Source organism: Orycteropus afer, unplaced genomic scaffold, assembly GCF_000298275.1.
Source record: "Orycteropus afer afer isolate SDZICR_OR568_19922 unplaced genomic scaffold, OryAfe1.0 scaffold00015, whole genome shotgun sequence".
Taxonomy (NCBI): domain Eukaryota; kingdom Metazoa; phylum Chordata; class Mammalia; order Tubulidentata; family Orycteropodidae; genus Orycteropus; species Orycteropus afer.
This window is the reverse complement of record NW_006921602.1, coordinates 11,236,554-11,258,395: the sequence shown is the minus strand read 5'-3', so window position 1 is coordinate 11,258,395 and position 21,842 is coordinate 11,236,554. Positions and strand designations below refer to the sequence as shown.

Here is a 21,842-nt window from a genome sequence, read left to right as displayed (position 1 = left end):
AGTTCTTCATAGTATCCTGATATTATCCTTTTTATTTCAGTTGGTTCTGTTGTAATGTTACCCATTTCGTTTCTTATTCGTGTTACTTGTATTTTCTCCCTCTTTTCCTTTGTTAAATTTGCCATTGGCTTGTCAATTTTATTAATCTTTTCCAAAAACCAACTTCTAGTCTTATTGATTTTTTCTATTGTCTTACTATTTTCTGTTTCATTGATTTCTGCTTGAATCTTTATTATTTCCTTTCTTCTGGTGACTGTGGGCTTTTCTTGCTGTTCTTTTTCTAATTGTTGGAGATGTTGGATTAAAGTGTTGATTTTTGCTCTTTCTTCTTTGTTGATCAAAGCTGTAACTTTTACAGAAGCAGTCTTCCACATCTTTTTCCCCTAGAGCGCTGCATGGGTTCCAGCTGCCCATCTTTTGGTTAGCTGCAGAGCACTTAACCACTGTGTCATTTCCTCTATTCCTGACTCTGTGCCTTCCTCTGTTGCTCCAGGTGGATAGAGACCAATTGCACCTTGGATCACTGTTTCTGGCAACTGGTTTTTAATAAGAGTTTCCTTCTAAAAATCTATTACAATTAAAAGTGTGGGTTAATCTGAAGAAAAGTAATAACAAAGAGTGTCAAAAATTCTGTTTTGACTGACGTTTGGTACACACAAACGGTTTAACCTGCTTCATGTCGTATGGATGGAAACGCTGTCAAATTAAGGAAAGGATTGATTCTTGGAGCATGGGTGCAGGTTTGGGTTTTTTGGCTACAAACAAGAAGAAACCAACTCTGATAATCTATCAAAAAGAAAAAGTTAACAAAAGATTGCAGAATTGAAGGCCGCCAGGAACAATCCAGCTTTGGGAGGAGTAGTTTCAGCAGCAACAATAGGTGGCAGGCCCCTGATCTCAGCTCTGGGTCGCTGGAATGCCAATCTCCCACGAAAGAGACTGTGATAGGCCCACCGAGTCACGTGAAAAGGACAAGCTTATGATTGGCTATCACGGGAGCTCCACAGGCTTGTGCAGCAGGAGTGCAAGAGACTGGGGCAGTAGAGTGGGGGATGCCTGGTAAAAAAGTAGCAATGTCTTCTGCGAGGCTCTGCCCTCTTTATATTCAGATCAAATGCTCCTTCCGTGACTAGTTTTAATAAAGATTTGAGTTACGCCTACCCCTATGGTCTCTGCCTCCCAGTCCCTTCAGGCGCCTGAGTTTGGGCTGTTTTCTCTGGCTAGAGGAGGGCTGGAGTTCAGCAGTGTTGTTGTTAGTTGCAGTCTGTTGTTGTTATGTGCCCTGGAGTCAGACCTGACTCATAGCAACCCCTCCTTGGGTTTCCTAGGTGGTATCACTAGGGAAGTAGATTGCTCAACCTTCCTTCCCAGGAGTGGCTGATGGGGTTGAACCACCAGTCTTCTGGTTAGCAGTCAAGTGCCTTAGGCACTATGCCACCAGAGCTCCTCGTTGCTGTCTAGTCAGTTCTGACCCATGTGTGCAGAGTAGAACTGCTCCATAGCTTTTTCAAGGCTGAGACTTTCCAGAGCAGATCACTAGGACTCTCTTCCGAGGGACCTATGTGTGGGTTCGAACCACCAACCTTTCAGCCTATAGTCCTCCACAGAACCATTTGTGCCACCCAAAGATTCCATGACCAGGAAGGGGAAGCCAAAGTCACACTGCTTTGTATTTTCTCCCTCTTTTCCTTTGTTAAATTTGCCAGTGGCTTGTCAATTTTATTAATCTTTTCCAAAAACCAACTTCTAGTCTTACTGATTTTTTTCTATTGTCTTACTATTTTCTGTTTCATTGATTTCTGCATTTGACTACCAACGAGACAGTTGGCGGTTCAGACCCACCAGCCACTCCGTGGAAGGAAGATAGGGCAATCTACTTAAAGATTTACCGCGAAAACTCAGGGGGGTTTCCTATGAGTCAAAATCGACTCCATGGCAGTGGGTTTGGTTTTGGTTTCAGGGCCAGAAGGGCAGCTGGAGAGCCAAGGGACTCTGAGGACTTCGGTTGCCAGGACACACCCCAACCAGGAGCAGCATGGACCATAGTGTGGAGGCTGCCGCAGCCCCAGCTGTGCCTCAGGAGTTGCTGGAAGAAATGCTTTGGGTTTTTCGAGTAGAAGATGGTAAGTGGCAGGAGATTTGGGGTGGGGTGTGGGGGTGGGGGTAAATGCTCAACACCAAGAGCAGAATTTGGCTGGAGCCCCCTGACACGGGCCTTTTCTTCCCTGGTAGGCTGCACATTCCTCCCTGGTGGGTGCTGAGGCTGGGCATTCCAGTACCCAGAGGGATCTGGCACATAGTGGGGGTCCGTAATAGGATGTGGAACCATATTGCACCCTCTTCCTCTCAGGGTGTGGTCATTCATTTACTCATCCATCCAGTCATTCAACAAATGTTGGTTCAGCTCCTACTATGCTTCAGACATTGTTCTTGGCACTGGGGTTACAGTAATGAATAAAACACAAAAATCTTTGCCCTGGTGGAATGTATATTATTATGGAAGAGACAGAAAATAAACAGAATAACTAAAATGCAAAGAGTGTTGGTGATAAGTAATAAGAAGAAAAATTAAGAAGGGGAATGAGAAGTGTATGGCCAGAGTGGAGCCATTTGAAATGTTGGATAATGAGGTGGAGTAAGGTCCAAACAAGGTGACATTTGAATAAAGACTTGCAGGGAGTGAAGGAATTGCCCTGCAGATTGCCTGAGGAAGAATACTGCAGGCAGAAGAGCAAATGCAAAAGCTCAGAGGCTGTATGGTGCCTCATTTCGGTATAAGAAGGACTAATCTTGACCATTCAATCAAATTAGCCACTTTATGTATTGTCTGTCACCAGGTGTTAAAGTCAGTTTAACTTCCTCCCTTCCTTTCCCAAACCACACAAGGCCAGGCCAGCCTCTGGCAAAAGTGAAGGTTGTGCAGTTGGTCTTGGCCAACCTCTTTTCCTGCATATTTTTCCTCCCTGCTACGTGTCTTCCTCCCCTTTAGATCAGGACTTCTCAAGAACAGAGTATGTCATCTTGTCATTACCACCCCTTTTCAGAATAGCGGTTCCCCCAGGACGGGGGGGAAGGGGGGTTTTATCCTCTCCACACAGCAACCAGTCCACAGCAGAGGGCAATTGATGCTGTGAGCTCGGTCTGAACCCAAGCCCCAACTCTTAGTGGGTCTGCAAGGCACCTGGCCCCTCCCTCAAAGCTGTCTTGTGTGCACCTCCCCAGCATCTCCTTGGAATTCTGCCATTCTTACCCTGGCCTCCATTGTGATTGTGATAAGCATCGTCCTTCTGGTAAGGAGTATCCAGGCAAACAGGTGAGGCACTGGTCTGGGGGTGGCCTCTGGAGGGTGGGGGTCCTCTTTTTTCAGAGAGCATCTGTGACTCTGCCGGGGCAGGGGTCACCTCAAGGCTTTGACTGCCCGCCCCCTGATTCAGCACAATGCAGCCTTTAGGGCCCTTTCAGGGAAGCTGTTGAAAAAGCCAGCAGACAGGGCAGGGGCTGGTGTGCCTCAGAGGTTATGACTTCTGGTCACACTGACCTGGTTCAGATCCCAACTCTGCCATTCACTAGGGAGGCAAGTCATTCAATATCTCTGAACCCACCGTTTCTTCTATAAATGGCAGCAATAAAGAGGTCCTCCTAGGATTGTGGTGAATGCTAAGTAAATGGTGGCTATTGCAGAGTTAGGAATGATATTAAAGGAGGAAGCCTTACCCTGCTTCAAGGTCAAATCCAGGGTCAGACAGAGACCTGAGATCAGCTGGGGCTCCTGGGATGTTTTTTTAACACTGTCATGCAACAGTATTCCTTAACCCTAGATGCACCACAAAATCACTTAAGGAAAAATATTAAAAATACAGAATTCTGGACCTCACTTTGGTTCTGACTTAAGGGATCTGAGGCAGGATGATTTTGATGTGCAGCCAGGGCTAATATGAGATCAAGTTACCAGGGATCACATCTGACTGACTTTGTTTCCCCATGCAACCAGGAAGTCTAAGGGTATCATGAACAAAACCAAGTTGGGGGAATAGAATTGGGAGAGTTCTTGGAAGGAAGGCTGGAGATGTAATGAACAAGATCATGCAGGGTCTTGAATGCCAGGTGGGCAGTGGGGAGCCACTGAAGGTACTTGAGCTGGGAAGCGATATGTGCTCACATCATGACTGGTGTGGGTAGGCTGGTTTGGGGAAGTAAGCAAAGAGATTCATTAGGAATTTCTGTTTGAGGGATGAGGTGGTATAAGGGTGGGGATGGGGTGTGAGGTGTGGAATGGCCAGGACCTGCACTAAATAGGATGACCGTCCTCGGGTCAGAGAGTGCGGTTTGTTGGAAAGAACAGAGGATTCAGAGTCAAGAGAGCTAAGTGCACATCCCAGGAATGAGCCACGTTTTCTCACCTGGAAAGGGAAAGGGATGGCAGTAATAGTTAAGGTCACAGACAGTGGTGAGAGCTCAGCGAGACATTGCATGTAGGGGTGTGAGCCCTTTCTCTGCTGAAGAAGCCGAAGGAACATCAAACCGTCTAGGCTTCTCCCCAGTACTCTCAGAACAGCCTACAGGATTTTCCCTTCTAGCTCTCTAAGCCATTTGGGAAACCCCAGTCCTGCCCTAACCACTCAGTATCCCAGCTTAGGAGGCTCTCATTCCAAAGTGTTTCTTTCCTCTCTTCCCAGAAATCAAAAGATGCTGCCCCCGGAGGAACAAATTCCAGAAGTCCTGTATTTGGCCGAGGCCAGAAACAAAGATGACAACAGCACGAACACTCAAAGAGAGACTTTGCTCTCAGAAAAGCCAGACTTGGCCCAAGTGGAAACTGAATTAAAAGAGAGTACTGTCCCATCGGCTCTCCTTCCAGACCCACTAGGATCTGAGAGCTAGTGAGAGTTCAGAGCAGTATCCACCCCTGGCCTGGGCCCCAGTCAGGCTCACTGGCCTGAAACCGCTCAGGTTTTGCAGGATCTCTCAAACAGCCTTATTTTGTTGCTATTGTTAGCTGATAAAATGAATGCACTACGATTAAAAATTGTTATTAAAAAAAAAAAAACCTTTATTGAAAATGCTTTTGGAAGTGGGCAGCTGGAATTGCATAGCTTGTTCACACAGCAGTGGTCCACCACACAAGTGGCTTGGAGCAAAAGTGCAAATCTGTAGTGGGCCTTGGGGGGTCTGGAAGCTTGGCCAGGATTCTCAGCACAAGGTCTTGAGTAGTTCACAGCCTCCCCCTGCTCTCAGCTTCTCTACCCAATGGAGCTAGAGGCTGGGTTAGCGCTACTGTTTTCAAACCAAGCTCCTGGGATGGCTGACAGGGAAAGGAGCAGGATTCTGGATTCAGAATCCCCTTCTCATCCTGTCCACCCAACAAAGCCCTCTCCTTTACCTGCTTATGTGCTGAGCGTCCAAGAAAGACCTCCTTTGGGCCACGGGCCCTGTGGTAAACAATTAAAAAAAAAAAACAGAATTTCCTGACTCTGAGTCCCTTTTCTAAGACCTTTCTAACAGTGGGATCCCAACTCTCATCAGTGTCCAAGAGAATATCCTGATCCCGTGATCCCGTGTCTTAGCCACTATGTTTTGGTATAAAGCTGTGGTGGCAACACCAATAATTTATGCAAAAGTTTGCTTTATTAACCAAAAACACGTTAGGTTCTATCTTACAAAAATGGCCTTTGAATATTCAGACCCATTGCTGAGGGTACTGGGTCCTGCCAGATCAGACTACCAAAAAAACAAACCAAACCCACTGCCACTGAGCCGATTCTGACTCATAGCTACAGAACAGAACTGCCCCATAGGGCTTCCAAGGCTGTAAATCTCTGTGGAGGCAGACTACCACATCTTTCTCCAGCTGAATGGCAGGTAGGTTAAGGTTTTAACTGCACAACCAGGGCTCCTTTAGACCAGACTACAATTTATACATTGTGTTTCTCCCCATGAGCCTGGGGCATGCTAAGAGTACTGGTTGGGTAGCATGTGATATTGCCAGTTGTGGGCACCCTGGAGCCCTGGGTGATTGTCACAGAAGAGAACGACTTTGTTCTGCAGTTTTGATCATTAAATGTGAGGAGGATGATCCCGAGGATCTGTGCACAGAGTCCCTAATGGTGGGAGAACAGGGGGGCCCTGCCTGCTAGTATAACCAACCTTGGGGCCTCCATACACTGGACAACCTATAGTCTTCCCTTCTACTCTTGCTGAGGAGAGGCAAAGTGCATTAATAACCCTTCTTGAGACTTCTTCCTATAAGATTATGTTAACTAGATTTCACCTGGAAAAACTGTGGGGTTTCTTGGCCATAGGCCTTGCCCAGGGCTTCTCTGAGGTGAGAAGACAATGGGAGGGTCAGGCTCTGGCCTCCAAACCTGCAGCCGCCCTTCTCTTCATGTCCACCAGGTGGCACTAGGACCTCAGAGCTGTCTCTCCTGTAGGCTGTTCTTAGATCTACACTTTTGCAGGGCCTCCTGGAGCTGTCCATATCTGGCCCAGCTGTTTCTGGAGCAGAGAAGGGTTGGTGAAACCAGGCTAGACATTGCAGTTTCTAGGCTGTCACAGTGGCTGTTTCCCTGCAGTATTACCATGGAGTCTAGGGCCTGGAGGCAACAGGAGCAACTTCCCTGCCTGTTCCTCCAGCTCACACAGTGACTAAGTGTCAAGAATACTGCTTGGCACTGCAGGAGGGGTCAACTGTCCACCAGAGGGAAAGGCCAATGGTGAGAAGTCAGTTCCTGTCCCATAGCCCTGTCCAGCCGCCAAACCCAAGATTCTGAGGGGGCCCTCAGAAGATCTTGAAGCCCTTCAGTAGGGTCAGGGTGGGTGCCTTGCGTTTGCTCTGGGCGCGGGACGACTTCACAGTGACCAGCTTAGCCTGGGCCACAGTGGGCATCTCCTTCAGGCTGACGGTGGAGAGTGTATTGAAGGTGCAGCTGGCCAGCCCGTGCCGGGCAGTGACCGGGGCCTGATGGGGCAGGGCCCTCTCCTCAGAGATGAAGAGGGGCCGGGCCAGGGGACTCTTCTCCAGCTCCCGCCGGGCTTCCCGCACTGCCTCGTGGAAGACGTGCTGCACGTGCTCAAAGTCCAGGCAGGCAGAAACTTCGAAAAACAGGCACCCGAACCTGCCTGCCAAAGCTGCGCCCTCTGCCTTGGTGACCTGCCTGGCAAGGAGAACAGGGCAGGGCAGGGGAGTTAGGAGAATGCCCTTCCAAGTCAGGCGGACCCAGTTCTATAGCTCCCCCACTTAGCAGTTGGATGACCTTGGGTCATATTCATCTCTTGGAGTCTGAGTTTTCTCATCAATAGAAGGGGATGATGACATCTGCCTCAGAGAATTGTGAGGATTAAGGAAGACAATTCGTGTCTAGTGCTTAGCACAGTACGTAGCACAGAGTCAGTGCTCAATAAATGGTGGGTGATGTCACCAGAGCCAGAATTCAAGAATGTGCCTAGGGAAGGAGGAGGAGCTGGCCCCAAGTCTCCCATGCAAGGCCCTCCTATGGCCAGCCTAAGGCCATTTCCAGCCCCATCTCATTCCTGCCATAGCATGGGTCCTTTGGCTGGGAAGTGGGATACCACAGCCCTGGCTTGTGGGATCAGCTCTAGAAAAAAGTAGTTGTTTAGACTGAAGAGAGTTAGACCACAGAGTCTACAGAGGCATGGTAGGCCAAGGTGACTCAGGAAGCTTTTGGTTGGCAGAGTTCTCATGACTTGTGAAGAGTTTTGTCTGTCTTCCCAGGAGATGGGCAGAGGAGCAGACAAGGAGAACAGGGTGATAATACTTCATGAGTGGAGGGGGGAAAGGAGAGAGGGAGTGGCACCTATTCCCAACTTGGTTCTATAACAGCTCCCATGATGGTGGGATAGAATATTTATAACTGAGAATGTTCTGGAAGCTTTCTACCCAAAAGCCATGGGAATTGAGGTGGGAGGAAAGAGAAGCTTGGCTCTTGGGTAGATGAGAAATACAAAGAAGAGAAAAGGCAGGGGTCTCTGGGTCTTGAGGCCAAAATCCTAATAGCTGAATTCTCCTGACCATGACCCACTGCTGAGCTGCCCCAAATGCCACCCATAAGGACAACAACACAGCCCATGAAATGAGAGGAGATGCTAGAATGGGCACTGGTAGGAAAAGTTTTCTCAGCCAAGGTTAATCTGGCAGGGGGCCAAGAGTAGGCTAGCTGCCCAGGTACTACCCCATGGTAGGAGGTGGGGCAAGTGTCCAAAAAAAGGATCAGGGGCAGAGCATCTAATCTACTCCCTACCCACGTCCTGAGGAACCTCTGAAAGAAAACTTGATATTATTTGCTTTTATGATAAACTTGAATCTGTAACCTTGTCACCGTCTTGATGAACGGATTTTCAGAAACAAGCCCTCTCCCCAAGTAGACATGCATGTATGTGAACAGATGACACATGCACACATCATCATCCTTTTTCTTTTCTTATTTTGTTGCTTCTTGTTGTTGTTATGTGCCGTCGAGTCGGCCCTGACTCATAGCGACCCCTCCTTGGGTTTCCAAGGCAGTATCACTACAGAAGTAGGATTGCCCAACCTTCCTTCCGAGGAGTGGCTGGTGGGTTTGAACCACCAGCCTTCTGGTTAGCAGTCAAGTGCCTTAGGCACTATGCTACCAGAGCTTTTTAATCAGCTGTTTGGGAAACACTGATCTAAACCATATTTTACCCTTTTAGCTGCCAAATAATCATAGGACACACTGACCAATACTCGGATAAAATTTAGATTTACTATGTCCATCAACTTCTGATCTACTAACCCTAGAACTTGATAAAAGAAGGGAATGGGGATAAATTGTCATGATTTATTTGTAGTGAACTGATGCTGCTTCTCTTGAGCCCCGTATTCTTTGTTATTTGTTCTCAAACCATTTTTAAACATGCCCTTTGGCAAAGACTGGGGTTACAATCAATGGTCTGTAGTTTTCTCCCCATGTGGAGTCTTCTCACCCCTCCCCCACGCTCTGTGGTTCCTCAAACACCACCTTCGTGGCTTTAAGATCACACTTAGAACATCTTTCATTCCTTGAGATGTAATTTGTCTGGGTCTGAGGCCTTGGCCACCTGTGAAGGCCTTGTACTGTCACCTCACCTTTATGAGACCACCCTTCTCTTTGCCCGTTACCCATCCGACCTGTTCTAAGCAAAGGGTCCTCCTCTTCTAACATGAGTCAACAGGCCTTTGGGGCATGGGATAACAGTAGTGACCAGTCGTGAGCTGGGAGGGTCTTACATGCTAGGCCCTGCCTGCTGTCAGAGGAAGGCCATTCCTAGCCCCATCTTGTCCCCACCACAAGATGGGCCCCTTGCCACACCTCCCAGGTGGATTGGCCACATTGGAGGAATGCCAAAGTCCAGTAGGATTAGCCTTCAAGTGTAATAATTAGTCTCAAATGCCTCAGGGGCAGTAGGGACTTGAATAGTGTAGAGAGGGTAGACAGAAGCAAATCACTGGCAGTGGTGGGGCCTGTGGCCATAAGGAGTGAGCATCCCCCACCTCAAAAACATGCCAGTTCCACATCTTTTAAAACATGGTGCCAGTAGCCAGCTACCCAGAAGAACTGAGCAGTTGAACCTGTGGGCTCGGGACCATAGTCACAGGGGACATCAAGCTCAATTGGCACAACATACTACACAAAACATTATTCCACCTCCTACTTTGGTGAGTAGTGACTGGGATCTTAAAAGCTTGCAAGCAGCCATCTAGATGCAATGATGGGTCTCTCCTCGTCCAAAGCAAAGACGAATGAAGAAAACCAAAGATTCACGGAAAGAATTAGTCCTCATGACTGGTACACCATGAGATCCTCAGCCTATATGACTATGAGACCAGAAGAACTGGATGGTGTCCGGCTACCACTGTCAACCACTTGGAGGGAGATGTATATAGGAGATCCTAGATAGAGAGGGAGAACAAAGTGGAACAAAACTCAGAATCATTTGGAAAAAAAAGAGGGACCAGGTTTGCTAGTCTGATAGAGCCTGATGGAATCCTGAGAGTAGGGCCCCTAGCTGCCCTTCAGGTCTGGATTGAACCCACACCTGTGGCTTCCAGCCAAACAAAAGACAGGCATATGAGTTGAACATTTATCTGAGGTAGATACACTCCTTGGAGAGAACAATCATGGGAGAAAGAAGGGCTGTGTATGCATAGGGAGACAGCTCAGGAGGCAGGAGTGTGTGGAGGGATAGACACAGGGAAGAGGTAACTTATCAGGAGGAAGTGGGAGTGGAGCTGTTGCACTGTGGTAAATTGTAGTCAATGTCATGAGACAAAGTGTATGTGAACTGCTGTATGGGAAGTGAATTTGCTCTGTAAATTCTCACCCAAATCACACACACACACACACAAAACCTATGGTGCCAGCCAAGAAAATATGGCTAGACTGATCTGATAGAGCCTGGTGAGACCCCTGAGACTATGGCCCCAGTTACCCTTTCAGGTCTGGAACTGAACTCACTCCTGTGGTTTCCAGCCAAACAATAGACAGACATATGGGGTAAACATTTACATCAGGTGGATACACTCCTTAGAGCGATCAATCGTGGGAGAACAGATAGGCAGTGTTTGCACAGGGAGACAGCTTAGTCATTGGGGGGAAGGGGACAGGAGTGCATGGGAGGGAAGGACACAAGGAAGAGGTAATTATGGAGAGGAAGCAGAAAGAGAGCTGTTACACTGTGAGGAATTACACTCAATGTCATGAGATAAAATGTGTATGCACTGCTGTATGGAAAGTGAATTTGCTCTGCAAACTTTCACCCAGATCACAATAAAAATTAAAAAAAAAAAAAAGTGGCTACAGCATTCCATAGTAATCCATCTGTGACCTCTGATTTAAACCCAACTCTCTCTAAGGGAAACTTCCTTCAGCACAGCCAATTGTGGTAGATCCTGGGACCATACTTGGCTGAGGTGAGATCTGGATGGACCAGAGTAGACACTTGACCCAAGGGAGCCAATCAGAGTCTTTCTCCCTAGAGCTGGGATTGGGCACTGATGACTGAGTCATCTGCGAGGAGTGGGAATGTAAGGTCACATAGTCTGGCAAGAAAGGATGAGGCCAAGAGAGGCCATAGGGTCCCCTGGGGATGGATGGCGTGGCCTCTCTTCTGACTTCTGGGTTCCTGTGTGACCCAAATGTCCTTCCCTTCCTGTCCTTGGCTGCCTGGAAGACCAAACCATGGTACTCTTACAACCCCCCTTTTACCTGAATTAGAGTAGATTACTGTTCTTAGCAGAGTCCCTGAGTGGTTCAGTTATGTGCTCAACTCCTAGCACTTTGAACCCACCCAGAGGGTGCCTCTGAAGACAGGCCTGGCAAGCTGCTTCCCTACAGAGCAGTCCTGCTTGGCACACATGGGATCATCATGAGCTGGAATTGACTCGACAACAATTAACAACAATAACTGTTCTTAGCAGCTAAATAATCCCTGAAGATGACACCTCCTTTTACAAATGAGGAAAGTGAGCTCCAGGGATGTGGGACCAAGTGCCCAGGCTCACCTATACTGGGCCATGTCCAGCTTGTTGCCCAACAGCACAATGGGGTAGCCACGCTGGGTCTCCTTTGCATGCAGCGCAAGCAGCTCCAGGTAGCTGTTGCTGCCCTCGAAGCTCTGGCGGCTATCGACACTGTACACCACCAAGAAGGCGTGGGCCCAGTTCAGGTAGCGCTCGCAGTTCCGGGGGGTGTCCTGGGGTGAAGGAGGGAAGCTCTAGTCAGGGGCAGAAGAGGTCGAGGTAAAGGCCTCACCTGAGCTGCCCTATCCCACCTCCCCCTTCCGGGGTCTTTGTATATTGTTCCCCAGCAGAGCCCTTCTCAAAGGGGCATTTGAGTATGGACTTGGCTTGGCCTGAAAGGAGACATTGTCTCGTGAACCTCCCTCCCACCACCCAGCCAGGGACTTGGAGACCTTGGCCTGTTAGACACAGAGCCAAAGACTCTGGCATGGCCCCTATGGAGACCTGGCTATCCCTACACACCACTGGTTTGGGGTCAAGTTCATGCTGCCCCTCTGGCTTCTGAGAACAACTAGCATAAAGCCTAGGCTGGGAGTGGTGAAAACACAGAGGAGACGTACGTGTGTGTGTATATGTGTGTGTATGTGTGTGGCAGGGGGATTTTGGCTGAGGTGTGTTCAATACAAGTGTCTGTGTCCATATAAGTGTGCACCTGTCCCCATGGTGTACAAGCACAAAGCACAGGGCATCAGAGCGGGATGCCAGCAATCATCAGGTCTCCCAGCCCCCATGCCACCCCTTCTCATTTGACAAATGAAACGATTCAGGCCAGAGAGGTCAGGGTCACATAGCAAATTGGAGCTTAAAGAGGACATGAATTCCATCTAAGGCCCCCATGCTGGGGCCAAGGCCTGTATGATGGCTGCATTGATTCTCAGCACTCCATGGATAATGTGGTAAGGTTACCGGGTCTGCAGTGTCCATGACCCTCAGGAGGACAGGCTGGTGGTCCACAGTCTCCTCGGAGCTATAGGTATCCTCTGCAACACAGATGTTCATTCAGGTCAGAGGCAGGGCAGGCTATCTTGATGGTGGACTGGGTCTGAGTCCCAGCTTCCCTCTGTGCCAGACCCTGTGGGGCCTTAGGGTGGGAGTCCTTGGAACCTACTCTGGGGCTGGCTGAGCTGGACCAAAAGAAGGGCCTTGTCTTTCATCCACATGGCGGATGTGGTGGGCAGAACTCCCACCAATGTATGCTGCTCCATCTGTCAATGCTCACAGGATTAGAAGTCACTCACAGAACACATTATAGGGCATTGGACTGTGTTCTGGGCTGATGCCACAAAGACAGCAAGATGAAGCATGTGGTGTGTGGACCCAGTAAGTGGTGGAGGCCTCAGTAGCTACACTGCCAGCTTCACATCCTTTCCTCCAACCACAGTGTTTTGCTCACAGGAAGCTCCCAAAGACAACCTTCCTGCCCCAGTGGAGAAGAGACAAGGAAAAAAACAAGTAAACCAGATGGAGGAAGGAGGTCAGATCCCACTTAAAAGTTCCAAGGAGAACATACAAATACTCATTGTCAACATAACAGCAAAAGAGCATGGTTTAGTGCAAAGTTTTCGCTTTGGAGATACAGGATAAAACCCAACCTCAGCCATTTTCTAGCTGTGTGTCTTGGCCAAGTCACTTCATCTTTCTGAGGATCTGTTTCTTCCTTCTAAAATGGGAATAATATGATAACGCTGGCTCACATTTTCAAATCGTTACTCTGTGCCAGACACTGTGGTAAATGCCTGTTAGTGCATTAGCTCCTTCTGTGTGAGGACTGGGTGAAACCCTGGTTAGAGGCTCCAGTAAGTACCTGGAGAACAGTGGGAGGGGCTTAGTGCTGGACAGCTCACAGGGCAGGGTCACGTGCCCAATTAAAATTTTTTTAACTTTTTAGTTTGGAATAATTTTAGAATCCATAGAAACTGCAAAATAGGACACAGAGTTCTATGTACCCTTCACCCAGCTTCCCCTAATGATAACATCTTATATAACCATAGTACAGTGGTCAAAACCAGGAAACTGACATGTTGTTGTTGTTGTTATGTGCCGTCGAGTCACACTCGACTCATAGCGACCCCTCCTTGGGTTTCCGAGGCAGCAGTATCACTATGGAAGTAGAATTGCCCAACCTTCCTTCCGAGGCGTGGCTGGTGGGTTTGAACCGCCAGCCGTCTGGTTAGCAGGCAAGTGTCTTAGCCACTATGCTACCAGAGGAAACTGACATAGGTATCATAATATTAACTGAACTACTGACCTTGTTTGGATTCTTAGTTTTTATATGCATATTCTCTCTCTGGTGTTTTTTTTTTTTTTTTTGGTGTGTGTAAGTTGTTGTGGCCTCGAACATGAGACAGCAGAAGAGGCCAGACATGCACAGAGGCCCTTGCTGTCATCTTGGCAATCATTCTCCCTACTCCCTACCCTGCCCTTGTGCCCTTGACTTTCACTTTTCCCTGGCTGCTCCCTGCCCCAAGTGATCCTGAAGAAGATCCTCTGGACAGAACTGAGGCCCCCTCTGCTTTCCTGGCAGTATTCCACTGTGAGAAAAGCACCCCCCAATCCTGGCTGACTCTGTAGTCAAACACTTCTCTGTGAGGGCCACTGGCAGCCCAGCTGGGCCTGGACACCTTCCAGGTCCTCTAGCACCCAGCATGAATCACAGACAGCTCCTCATCCCCAGCCTACTTTGGGGACTTGGATAAATAGCTGCTCTTATTCAAAGACAACAAATTGAGTAGAAAAAATGCCCCAAATGTTTAACTATATTTGGTTCATGGAGAGTTGCCCCTAGATGCCTACATTGCATTCAGATTTTCTTTATTTTCCTGCCAAAGGCACACCTTTTAGGCACTGTCTTGGTCCCCTCAAAACAAGAGCACCTTTCTCCCCAAACTAGGGAAGAGTGCTAGCCCAACCCTGGTCTCCTGTAGCCTCTTACAGCACAAGAGCCTTTTGAGGTTGCTGTTAGCCTCATTGTGAAGAGATGACAAGGAGAGGCTCAGAGAGGGAAGGAACTAGCTCAAGGTCACACAGTACCCTATCAGCAGAAGGAACTTGAATTTGGATCTTATAGGCTTGGCTGTCTCCCCATTGGCTGATCAACCAATCCTCCAGCTTTTTCTAGGCAGAGTCCAGAGCTGAAGAACAGCCTCAAGAGAGACCAAAGCTTCCAGTCCAGCTGGGGAGGTGAGATGCATACAGGTGAGCTGGAAGTGGCCTCAGCAGTCATCTTGTCCAACCTTCCACATTACAGGTGAGATGACTGTCCTCAGAGGCCAGAGAAGGGGAGGCACTTTTCCAAGTCACGTAGCAGGGTGGTAGCAGAGCCAGAGTTTAATGTCCAGTCTTCCCATTGTCAAGCGTCTGCCCTTTGGAGACTCTGGTGTCCTTAAAGCTATGGGCTTCATAGCTTCTAGCTCTAAATAATATTCTGTGGACTCTAACAGTGAGAGAGGGGGGCTCTTGGGACCTGCTCTGGGGCCGGCTGAGCTGAGACCAATGGAAGGGTCTTATCTCTCACCCACATGGAGGATGTGAGCAGAATCTCTCACCAAGAAATGTTCACAGTATCAGAGGCCAAGCCAGGTGGGCTACCCCAGTCCCTCCATGAGAGCAGAATGTTCTCCTGGAGAGCCCCATCTCCTTTAGTGGAGGGACGTGGTCACCACAAGCAAAGCCCATTCACAGGCACTGGATCTCTCAGCTCCGACCATCTCTTAACAGTCGTGATCCATAACAAGGCAACCCTCCTGCAGACAGTACACAGTCAGTCTCATCTTCCACATGGGGAAAGTCAGGCTTAGAGAGCCCGGTGCCACACAGGCCTCTGACTCCATGTCCTCTATGGCATAAGGCTGCCCCTAGTAGAGGGCAACTGGAGTGAGCAGTAGCTCCTCCTCCTTTACACCTGAGGTTCTATGTGATCTTAGGGAAACAGCACTCTCTGCTTCAGTTTCTCCACCTCTATGATGGGAGTCATGATAGGAATTCTTCTTTAAAGGGTAACCCTAAAACCAAAATTTAGTCTTGTGGTTTAGAGCATCTATGTTGTGCTTAGTACTGTACCACATGCTGGAATGGGAATGAATAAGACAGGTCTCTAACCTCAAGGAGCTCCCCATATGAACTCAAGCTCTTGGAAGAACTTTGAAAAGGATAAAGAGCTATCTTAGCAACATCTGCCTGATGGCTAACTCTTCCCCTGACCATTCAGATTTTTCTCCACAGAAGGAAAGGGTCTGGTCACAGTCATCTGTTGTTGCTAGAACCATCTATGGGGAAGTAGTCAGAATGTTCAGGCCCTTCCCACTAGGACAGAAGCCCTGAGGAGAGGCACTGGCCTCCCAGAATGTCTTGGGGAGGCTGTCTGGTCATCCAGCCTATAGGCTCTCAGAATGGGGGACCAAAGGCCAAGGTGCTTAACCACTGAGAACTGTTGCCCACCTCCCTGACAGTGTGACCACCCATTCCACTGCCAGGTTAGAATGCCAAAATTACCCAGCCAGGAAGCTCAAAACAACACTGTAACAGGCTCTTCTCTCTGGTGGGACCCTGTGTGAAGGGTGTGGATTAGGAGTGCAGGAAGAGAGACTTGAGGGGGGTTGCCAGATGAAATATAAGATGCCCAGTTAAATTTCAATTTCAGAATTGAAAATAAAAAATCTCACTGCTGTTGAGTCAGATCCGACTCATAGCGACTCCTTGGGTTTCTGAGGCAGTATCACTACAGAAATAGATTGTCCAACCTTCCTTTCAAGGAGTGGCTGGTGGGTTTGAACTGCTAGCCTTCTGGTTAGCAGTCAAGTGCCTTAGGCACTATGCCTCCAGCCCTCCCTTGAATTTCAGATAGGCAACAAATAATTTTAAGTATAACTATGTCCCAAGCATATTGGAACTAGGCACATAACAACAACAACATTGTTTGGTTTAAAGATAACTTCAAGGGCACTCTCTTTGGGAATGCTCCCTTTCCTTTCCCAAACACTTCTTCCCAGTCCCTCCACCTCACTCCTTCAATTCTGTCACCCCATCTCTTGAGTCCATGCTCTGGCTTCTCCCAGCATCTCCCCTCAGCCAGTACACAATCCATCCTGTGTTCCACTCCCTCAGGGTGCTGACCTCTGCTAATCAAATGAGCTCCCCTCAGACCCACTGGTGACCTTGGCCAAGAGGCCCCAGCTCCCTGGACCCATTTACTCCACTATAGCACAGAGGTGATTAAACCAGAGCTGCTAGGGACAACCCCTAGGGGTGTTAGCCTATTGCCTGCCCTGTACCCTTGACTTAACCAGGGAACCTCTTTGCTTTCTCTGGGATTCTGTTTAGGATCTCCTTGGAAGAAAGGATTCTGCTACTTCAGGAAAAAATTCTAAAAACCATAGGATTAAATAACCCTGACATTCCTTATAACTCTGACACTGGGATTCGATATACCTGCCTGAACTGATGGGCTCAGAGGCACCAATGGATTAAGGAGCCCTTTCCTCAGGGTGTTGTTGCTACACCTCATCAGAGCCTGCTGCAAGAGCCTCAGAAGGCTTAGAAGGCTCTTGAAGGTCCCATAAATGCTTTATTAAATTTTTTGAACAGGGAAAATAATCCAAAACTTTTCAAAAATCCAAGATTTTCAAAAAGCCTAAGATCATACTACTAAGTGAGAGAAGCTAGTCCAAAAAAAGCTACATAGTATGTAACTCAACTATGTGACATTCTGGAAAAAACAAAACTACAGATAGGGAAAAGATCAGTGGTTGCCAGGGAGTCAGGGGGAAGAGGGAGGGGTCCATAGTTAGAGCACGGCATTTTTAGGGCAGTGAAATTATTCTGTATGATGTGTGATAGTGGGCATATGACAGTACACATTTGTCAAAATCCATAGGATGGTACACCACGTAGAGTGAACCCTAATATAAACTAGGGGCTGTAGTTAACAACAATAAATTAATATTGGGAAAAAAAAACCAAGTAAGTATTAGTTCATCAATTTTAACAAATGTATCACAGGAACATGAGATGTTAACAGGAGAAGTAAAGTGCAGATGGTGGGGGCATATGGAAGCTCTCTGTACAATTTTTTTGTAAACCTAAAACTGTTCTAAAAGAAAAAGACTATTTAACCAAAAAAAAAAAAAAAAGGAAAAGAAAAATCACCGAGACATCCCATCATTCTAGTGCACAGTTTATAATTAGCAAGTATTTAAAAATAGGAACTCTACATTTTTACTAATAAAAGTATGCATTTATTTGTTTTAGATCCTGAGGTTCTACATAAGAGGTTATTCGTGGTAAAATTCTTGCTGGCAAAAACCATTTTTAAAAACCTGAATAATTTGATTACTCTGAAAGAATATCAGCTATGGGAAGCCATTGGACGAGGAAGGAGAAGAAAGGGGAAGAGGCTATGCATTGACTACTGTGGATTAAGTGATGTGCTGGATCTTTTACTCATAGTGATTCACTAAGATAGGTACTTTTATGCCCATTTGATAGATGAGGAAATAAATAGCAGCTCAGAGGGACCAGGTAACTGGCTCAGCATGGCATACCTAATAAATGGCAGAGCCAGGATTCAAACACCAAGGCATCTCTTCCCAATATACCATGATATAGTAATAAACTTAAACCAGTTTTCTCATGCGGTTCAAAAACAGGTTCAGGATCAAACATTCTATAGGAGAATCCTGATCAAAAGAGATGGAGAATGTAGAACAGAATTTCAAATTCTCATGGAATCCAGACTTTCTGGAGCCTAACAAGTCTAGATGACACCCCCCCCCCAACTATTGTCCTGAGGAAATTTTAAACCTTAAACTGAAACTATCCCTTGAAGTCATCTTTAAACCAAACAATGTTGTTGTTGTTATGTGCCGTCAAGTCGGACCCGACTCATAGCGACCCCTCCTTGGGTTTCCGAGGCAGTATCACTACGGAAGTAGATTGCCCAACCTTCCTTCTGAGGAGTGGCTGGTGGGTTTGAACTGCCAGCCTTCTAGTTAGCAATCAAATGCCTTAGGCACTATGCTACCAGAGCTTAATTAGTAAACAATGTTTGCCTAGAGTACCTTGCTTTCTAAAAGATTTACATATATGTGATCAAATTGACAATAGTAACTTGAAAGGGCAGATAATAAGCTTAGGGTGCAGTGAGTTCAAGTTAATGGCATTGAAATAATTTGGAAAAGAAAATTGAGAAAGGTGATACAACTTGAAGAAAGCATCAATGTCACTAAATTGTTGAATTGGTATATGTTTTGCTGTATATATTTTTACCAGGAAAAAAAAGAAAAAACATAAAAACATAATCAAAACCTGGTTCAGAAGGTAGCACCACTAGAGAAATTTCTCAAAATGTCCAGCTTTTCTGGAAACACGCAGACTTAAAAAAAAAAAGTGACTACTTTGAAGAACAATAGCTAATTACATGTGGGTGTTCTGTTATATTAGGTTTTCTTTTTTTTTTAACAGTCTCATCAGTCCTTCAATTTTAGGGCTAATCGACCTCTCTCAGTACCCCTAATTGGACCAACCCCTAAGGTGTCTGGGGAGGACTGTGGAAGGATACATTCCTGGTACTTAAAACATTTTCCCCACAGGATGAGTCATCCTGGCAACTTCTCCCTTCTGTCCTCCTTCCCAATGGACAATCTTGGACAAACCTGGGCCCACTAACAGAGTAGATAGCAGGAGAGTACTCGGAGAGGGTAGAGAGGAATGGGGAGGAGTGGGTCCTTACCCAAGTTTGGGTCATATTCGCTGATAAACCTCTTGGTCAGAAACTTCACAGTCAGGGCTGGAAGAAGCAGAAAGAGGTTGGCTCAGTCTTCCCTGCCATGTCTAGCTGTCATTTCCCACTCCCCACCCCTTCCTTGTTTGAGTGAGGCCTCATCTAACCTCTGTAACTCCTGGGAGTTGGTTTAAGAGGCCACAAAGAAACCAGAAATATGGGGAGCCCTGTGCCTCCAGTTGCCCTGGGAACTCTTCTGTGTACGTGTGAAAACAAAAGCTAAGAGAGGAAAGCCTAATGAATGTTTGTGAAGTCCCAAGCTAAGGGGTCAGTCAGCACCCACACAGTCAGTTATCTAATTCATACTGGTAAAAACTTCAGCTGAAGGAGGACATCCCCTACCCTGGACAAACAATGAAGATTCTGAAGCCTAGGGGATTTGTTCCAGCTTTGGCTACAAGCCCAAGGGAGTGTAAGAGCAGAGTTGATGGGTAGGTGATTCCCTGGGAGAGGTATGAGCCCCTCAAGTGCCTAGAATTTCCAGGCAAGGTCCAGGCGAGATCTGTGCCCCAAGCAAACACACTCTCATCCTCAGGTCTCCATGTCTCAGGTCCTGGCTCACTCCAGGGCCTCCGCAGTTCTCATGAGTGTCTTGGAAGAATGTAAAGCTCTAAGAATAAAGTTCTCCCCAAGTGAGATGCATTAACAGCATTCTGATTTTATTCTGAATTTAGCTGTATAAAGCCAACCATTATGCTGGCCTTTAAAGAGTAATGTGATATTTTAAAGAAAATCTTTAAAATTCTTTCCCAGGATTCCTAACTATGTCAGTTTGCAAAACTAATACCCAGGGAATACATATTTTAAATTTAAAATTCCTTCATTCATGTAGTCACTGGTTAAACCATCCCAGTGACTCAGCTATGGACAACAATTCGATATTTAAAGGGAAGAGGTCAAAATCTTTTCTGGAGGAAAATGAGATTCAGAGTCGAGTCCCTTCTCTGAGCTAAAGGAGCTCTCGTGGTGCAGGGCTAAGGCATCTGACTGCTAACCAGAAGGCTAGCAGTTCAAACCCACCAGATACTCCACAGAAGGAAGACTGGGCAATCTACTTCGGTAAAGATTTACTGCCTCAGAAACCCAGTGGAGGTCGCTATGAGTTGGAATCTACTCCGTGGAAGTGAGTTTGGTTTTTTTGGTCTCTGAGCTAGGGGTCTGGCTTCAAACGTGGGAGAGTAGGTAGTTCTCCAGAGCGTCCTAGGGAACACTCTGGGGAAGGAAACCCACAGCTAAGCCCACAGCCCATGTTGGCCTCGAATTAATGGCTGTAAATGGAAAAACAGCCAGTGAAGAAGCCACCCCTCTCCCCTCTCACTTTCAGATGTCTGGAACTAGGAGCTGGGGGAGGGGACTCCCTCCAGAATCTGTGTCTACAGTGACCCCACCAGCACCCCCACCCAGGCTTCATTTGGGTGAAAACTGTCAGAAGTGGTGAAGACATAGTTCAGTGTTAACAGAAATTACCGGAGCCTGAGATCTTGGTTCATTAAGGACAAGTCTCAGGCACCTAGGACCTGTTTGTGTTTCCAGAAAGTCAAGAGAGGGTTCTTGCTTAAAAGAAATGCATCAGGATTTGCACAGTTTGTCCCAAAAGCCCAGGCTATTGGGATGGTGAGTGTGAGAGTGGCCCCTCCCTTGGAAATACAAATATTCAATGTCTTCTACCTTCACCCTTCAGTGGTCAGGGTGGTCTTCCTTCACCCCCACCTAAACCAGGGAGCAGCAAGTCTGGCACTAAGTGGAAACTGGGGCCCTAGGCTAGGGATCAGCCACCTAACAAATCCCTTTTGCTGGCCCCAGGGAGAGCAGGTGAGGTAGGAAGTAGCTAGGGAGAGGCCAATAGAGGACTGGAGAGACAGAGAGACAGAGGGGAGAGATAGGCAGAGAATACAGACAAGGAGGCAGAGACATGGAGGAACACACTGGGAAGAAACAGGCTAGGAACAGAGTATAGACGAAGAGGTGGAAGAGCAGAGAACAAAACAGAGAGAACAGAGAACCCAGCAACTGAGAAACAGGGGGCAAAAAAGAAAATGACGGTGTCTCTCCCAATTCACCTGGATGTAGAAGGCCCCAAAGTCAGTAGAAGAACCTGCCCCCAAGTCTACAGCAACCTGTCCCCTCCATCCGCTTCCCGCTTTTCGGGTCCTCGCCTAGTCCTTTCCCTTTCTCTGTCCCCAGCCCCACTCACCGGACTTGCCAGCCCCGCGGCGCCCCAAGATGGCCAGGTTGACTTCTGGGGGTGCGCTCTGTGGCCCGCCGCCCGCGCGGGGTTTCCCGAACACCGAGGACATGGTGACGCTGAGGACAGAGACACGAGGTCCTGGGCCGTAGGGTCCCCCAGCGGCGCGCCTGCCCGTCGGGGCCCTCGGGAGCGGGCTCCCCTGGCACTTGTGGCTGGGTCCCGTTGGTCTCGGCGCCCGGGCCCCGAGCCGAGCGAGCGGGCTGCGTTAGTTCCAGGGCCTGCCGGGCAGGAGGAGGGGCCGCGGGGCCCGGCGGGCAGGACCGCCCCAGCGCCGCCACTCTCCT

General features: G+C 47.8%; 2 protein-coding genes across 2 annotated transcripts; one reads left to right on the top strand and one right to left on the bottom strand.

Annotated features, from left to right (window-relative positions):
* The first annotated feature begins 2,035 nt into the window (after positions 1 to 2,035).
* Positions 2,036 to 4,881, top strand: SLC51B (solute carrier family 51 subunit beta). Its single transcript, XM_007958774.1, has 3 exons — positions 2,036 to 2,123; positions 3,223 to 3,313; positions 4,677 to 4,881. The coding sequence occupies exons 1-3, from the start codon at positions 2,036 to 2,038 to the stop codon at positions 4,879 to 4,881; spliced, it is 384 nt and encodes a 127-aa protein (XP_007956965.1).
* Positions 4,882 to 6,775: 1,894 nt separating this feature from the next.
* Positions 6,776 to 21,607, bottom strand: RASL12 (RAS like family 12). Its single transcript, XM_007957752.2, has 5 exons — positions 21,505 to 21,607; positions 19,260 to 19,316; positions 12,440 to 12,513; positions 11,516 to 11,706; positions 6,776 to 7,151 (listed from the first exon to the last, which is right to left on the bottom strand). The coding sequence occupies exons 1-5, from the start codon at positions 21,605 to 21,607 to the stop codon at positions 6,776 to 6,778; spliced, it is 801 nt and encodes a 266-aa protein (XP_007955943.1).
* Between the last annotated feature and the right edge of the window lie 235 nt (positions 21,608 to 21,842).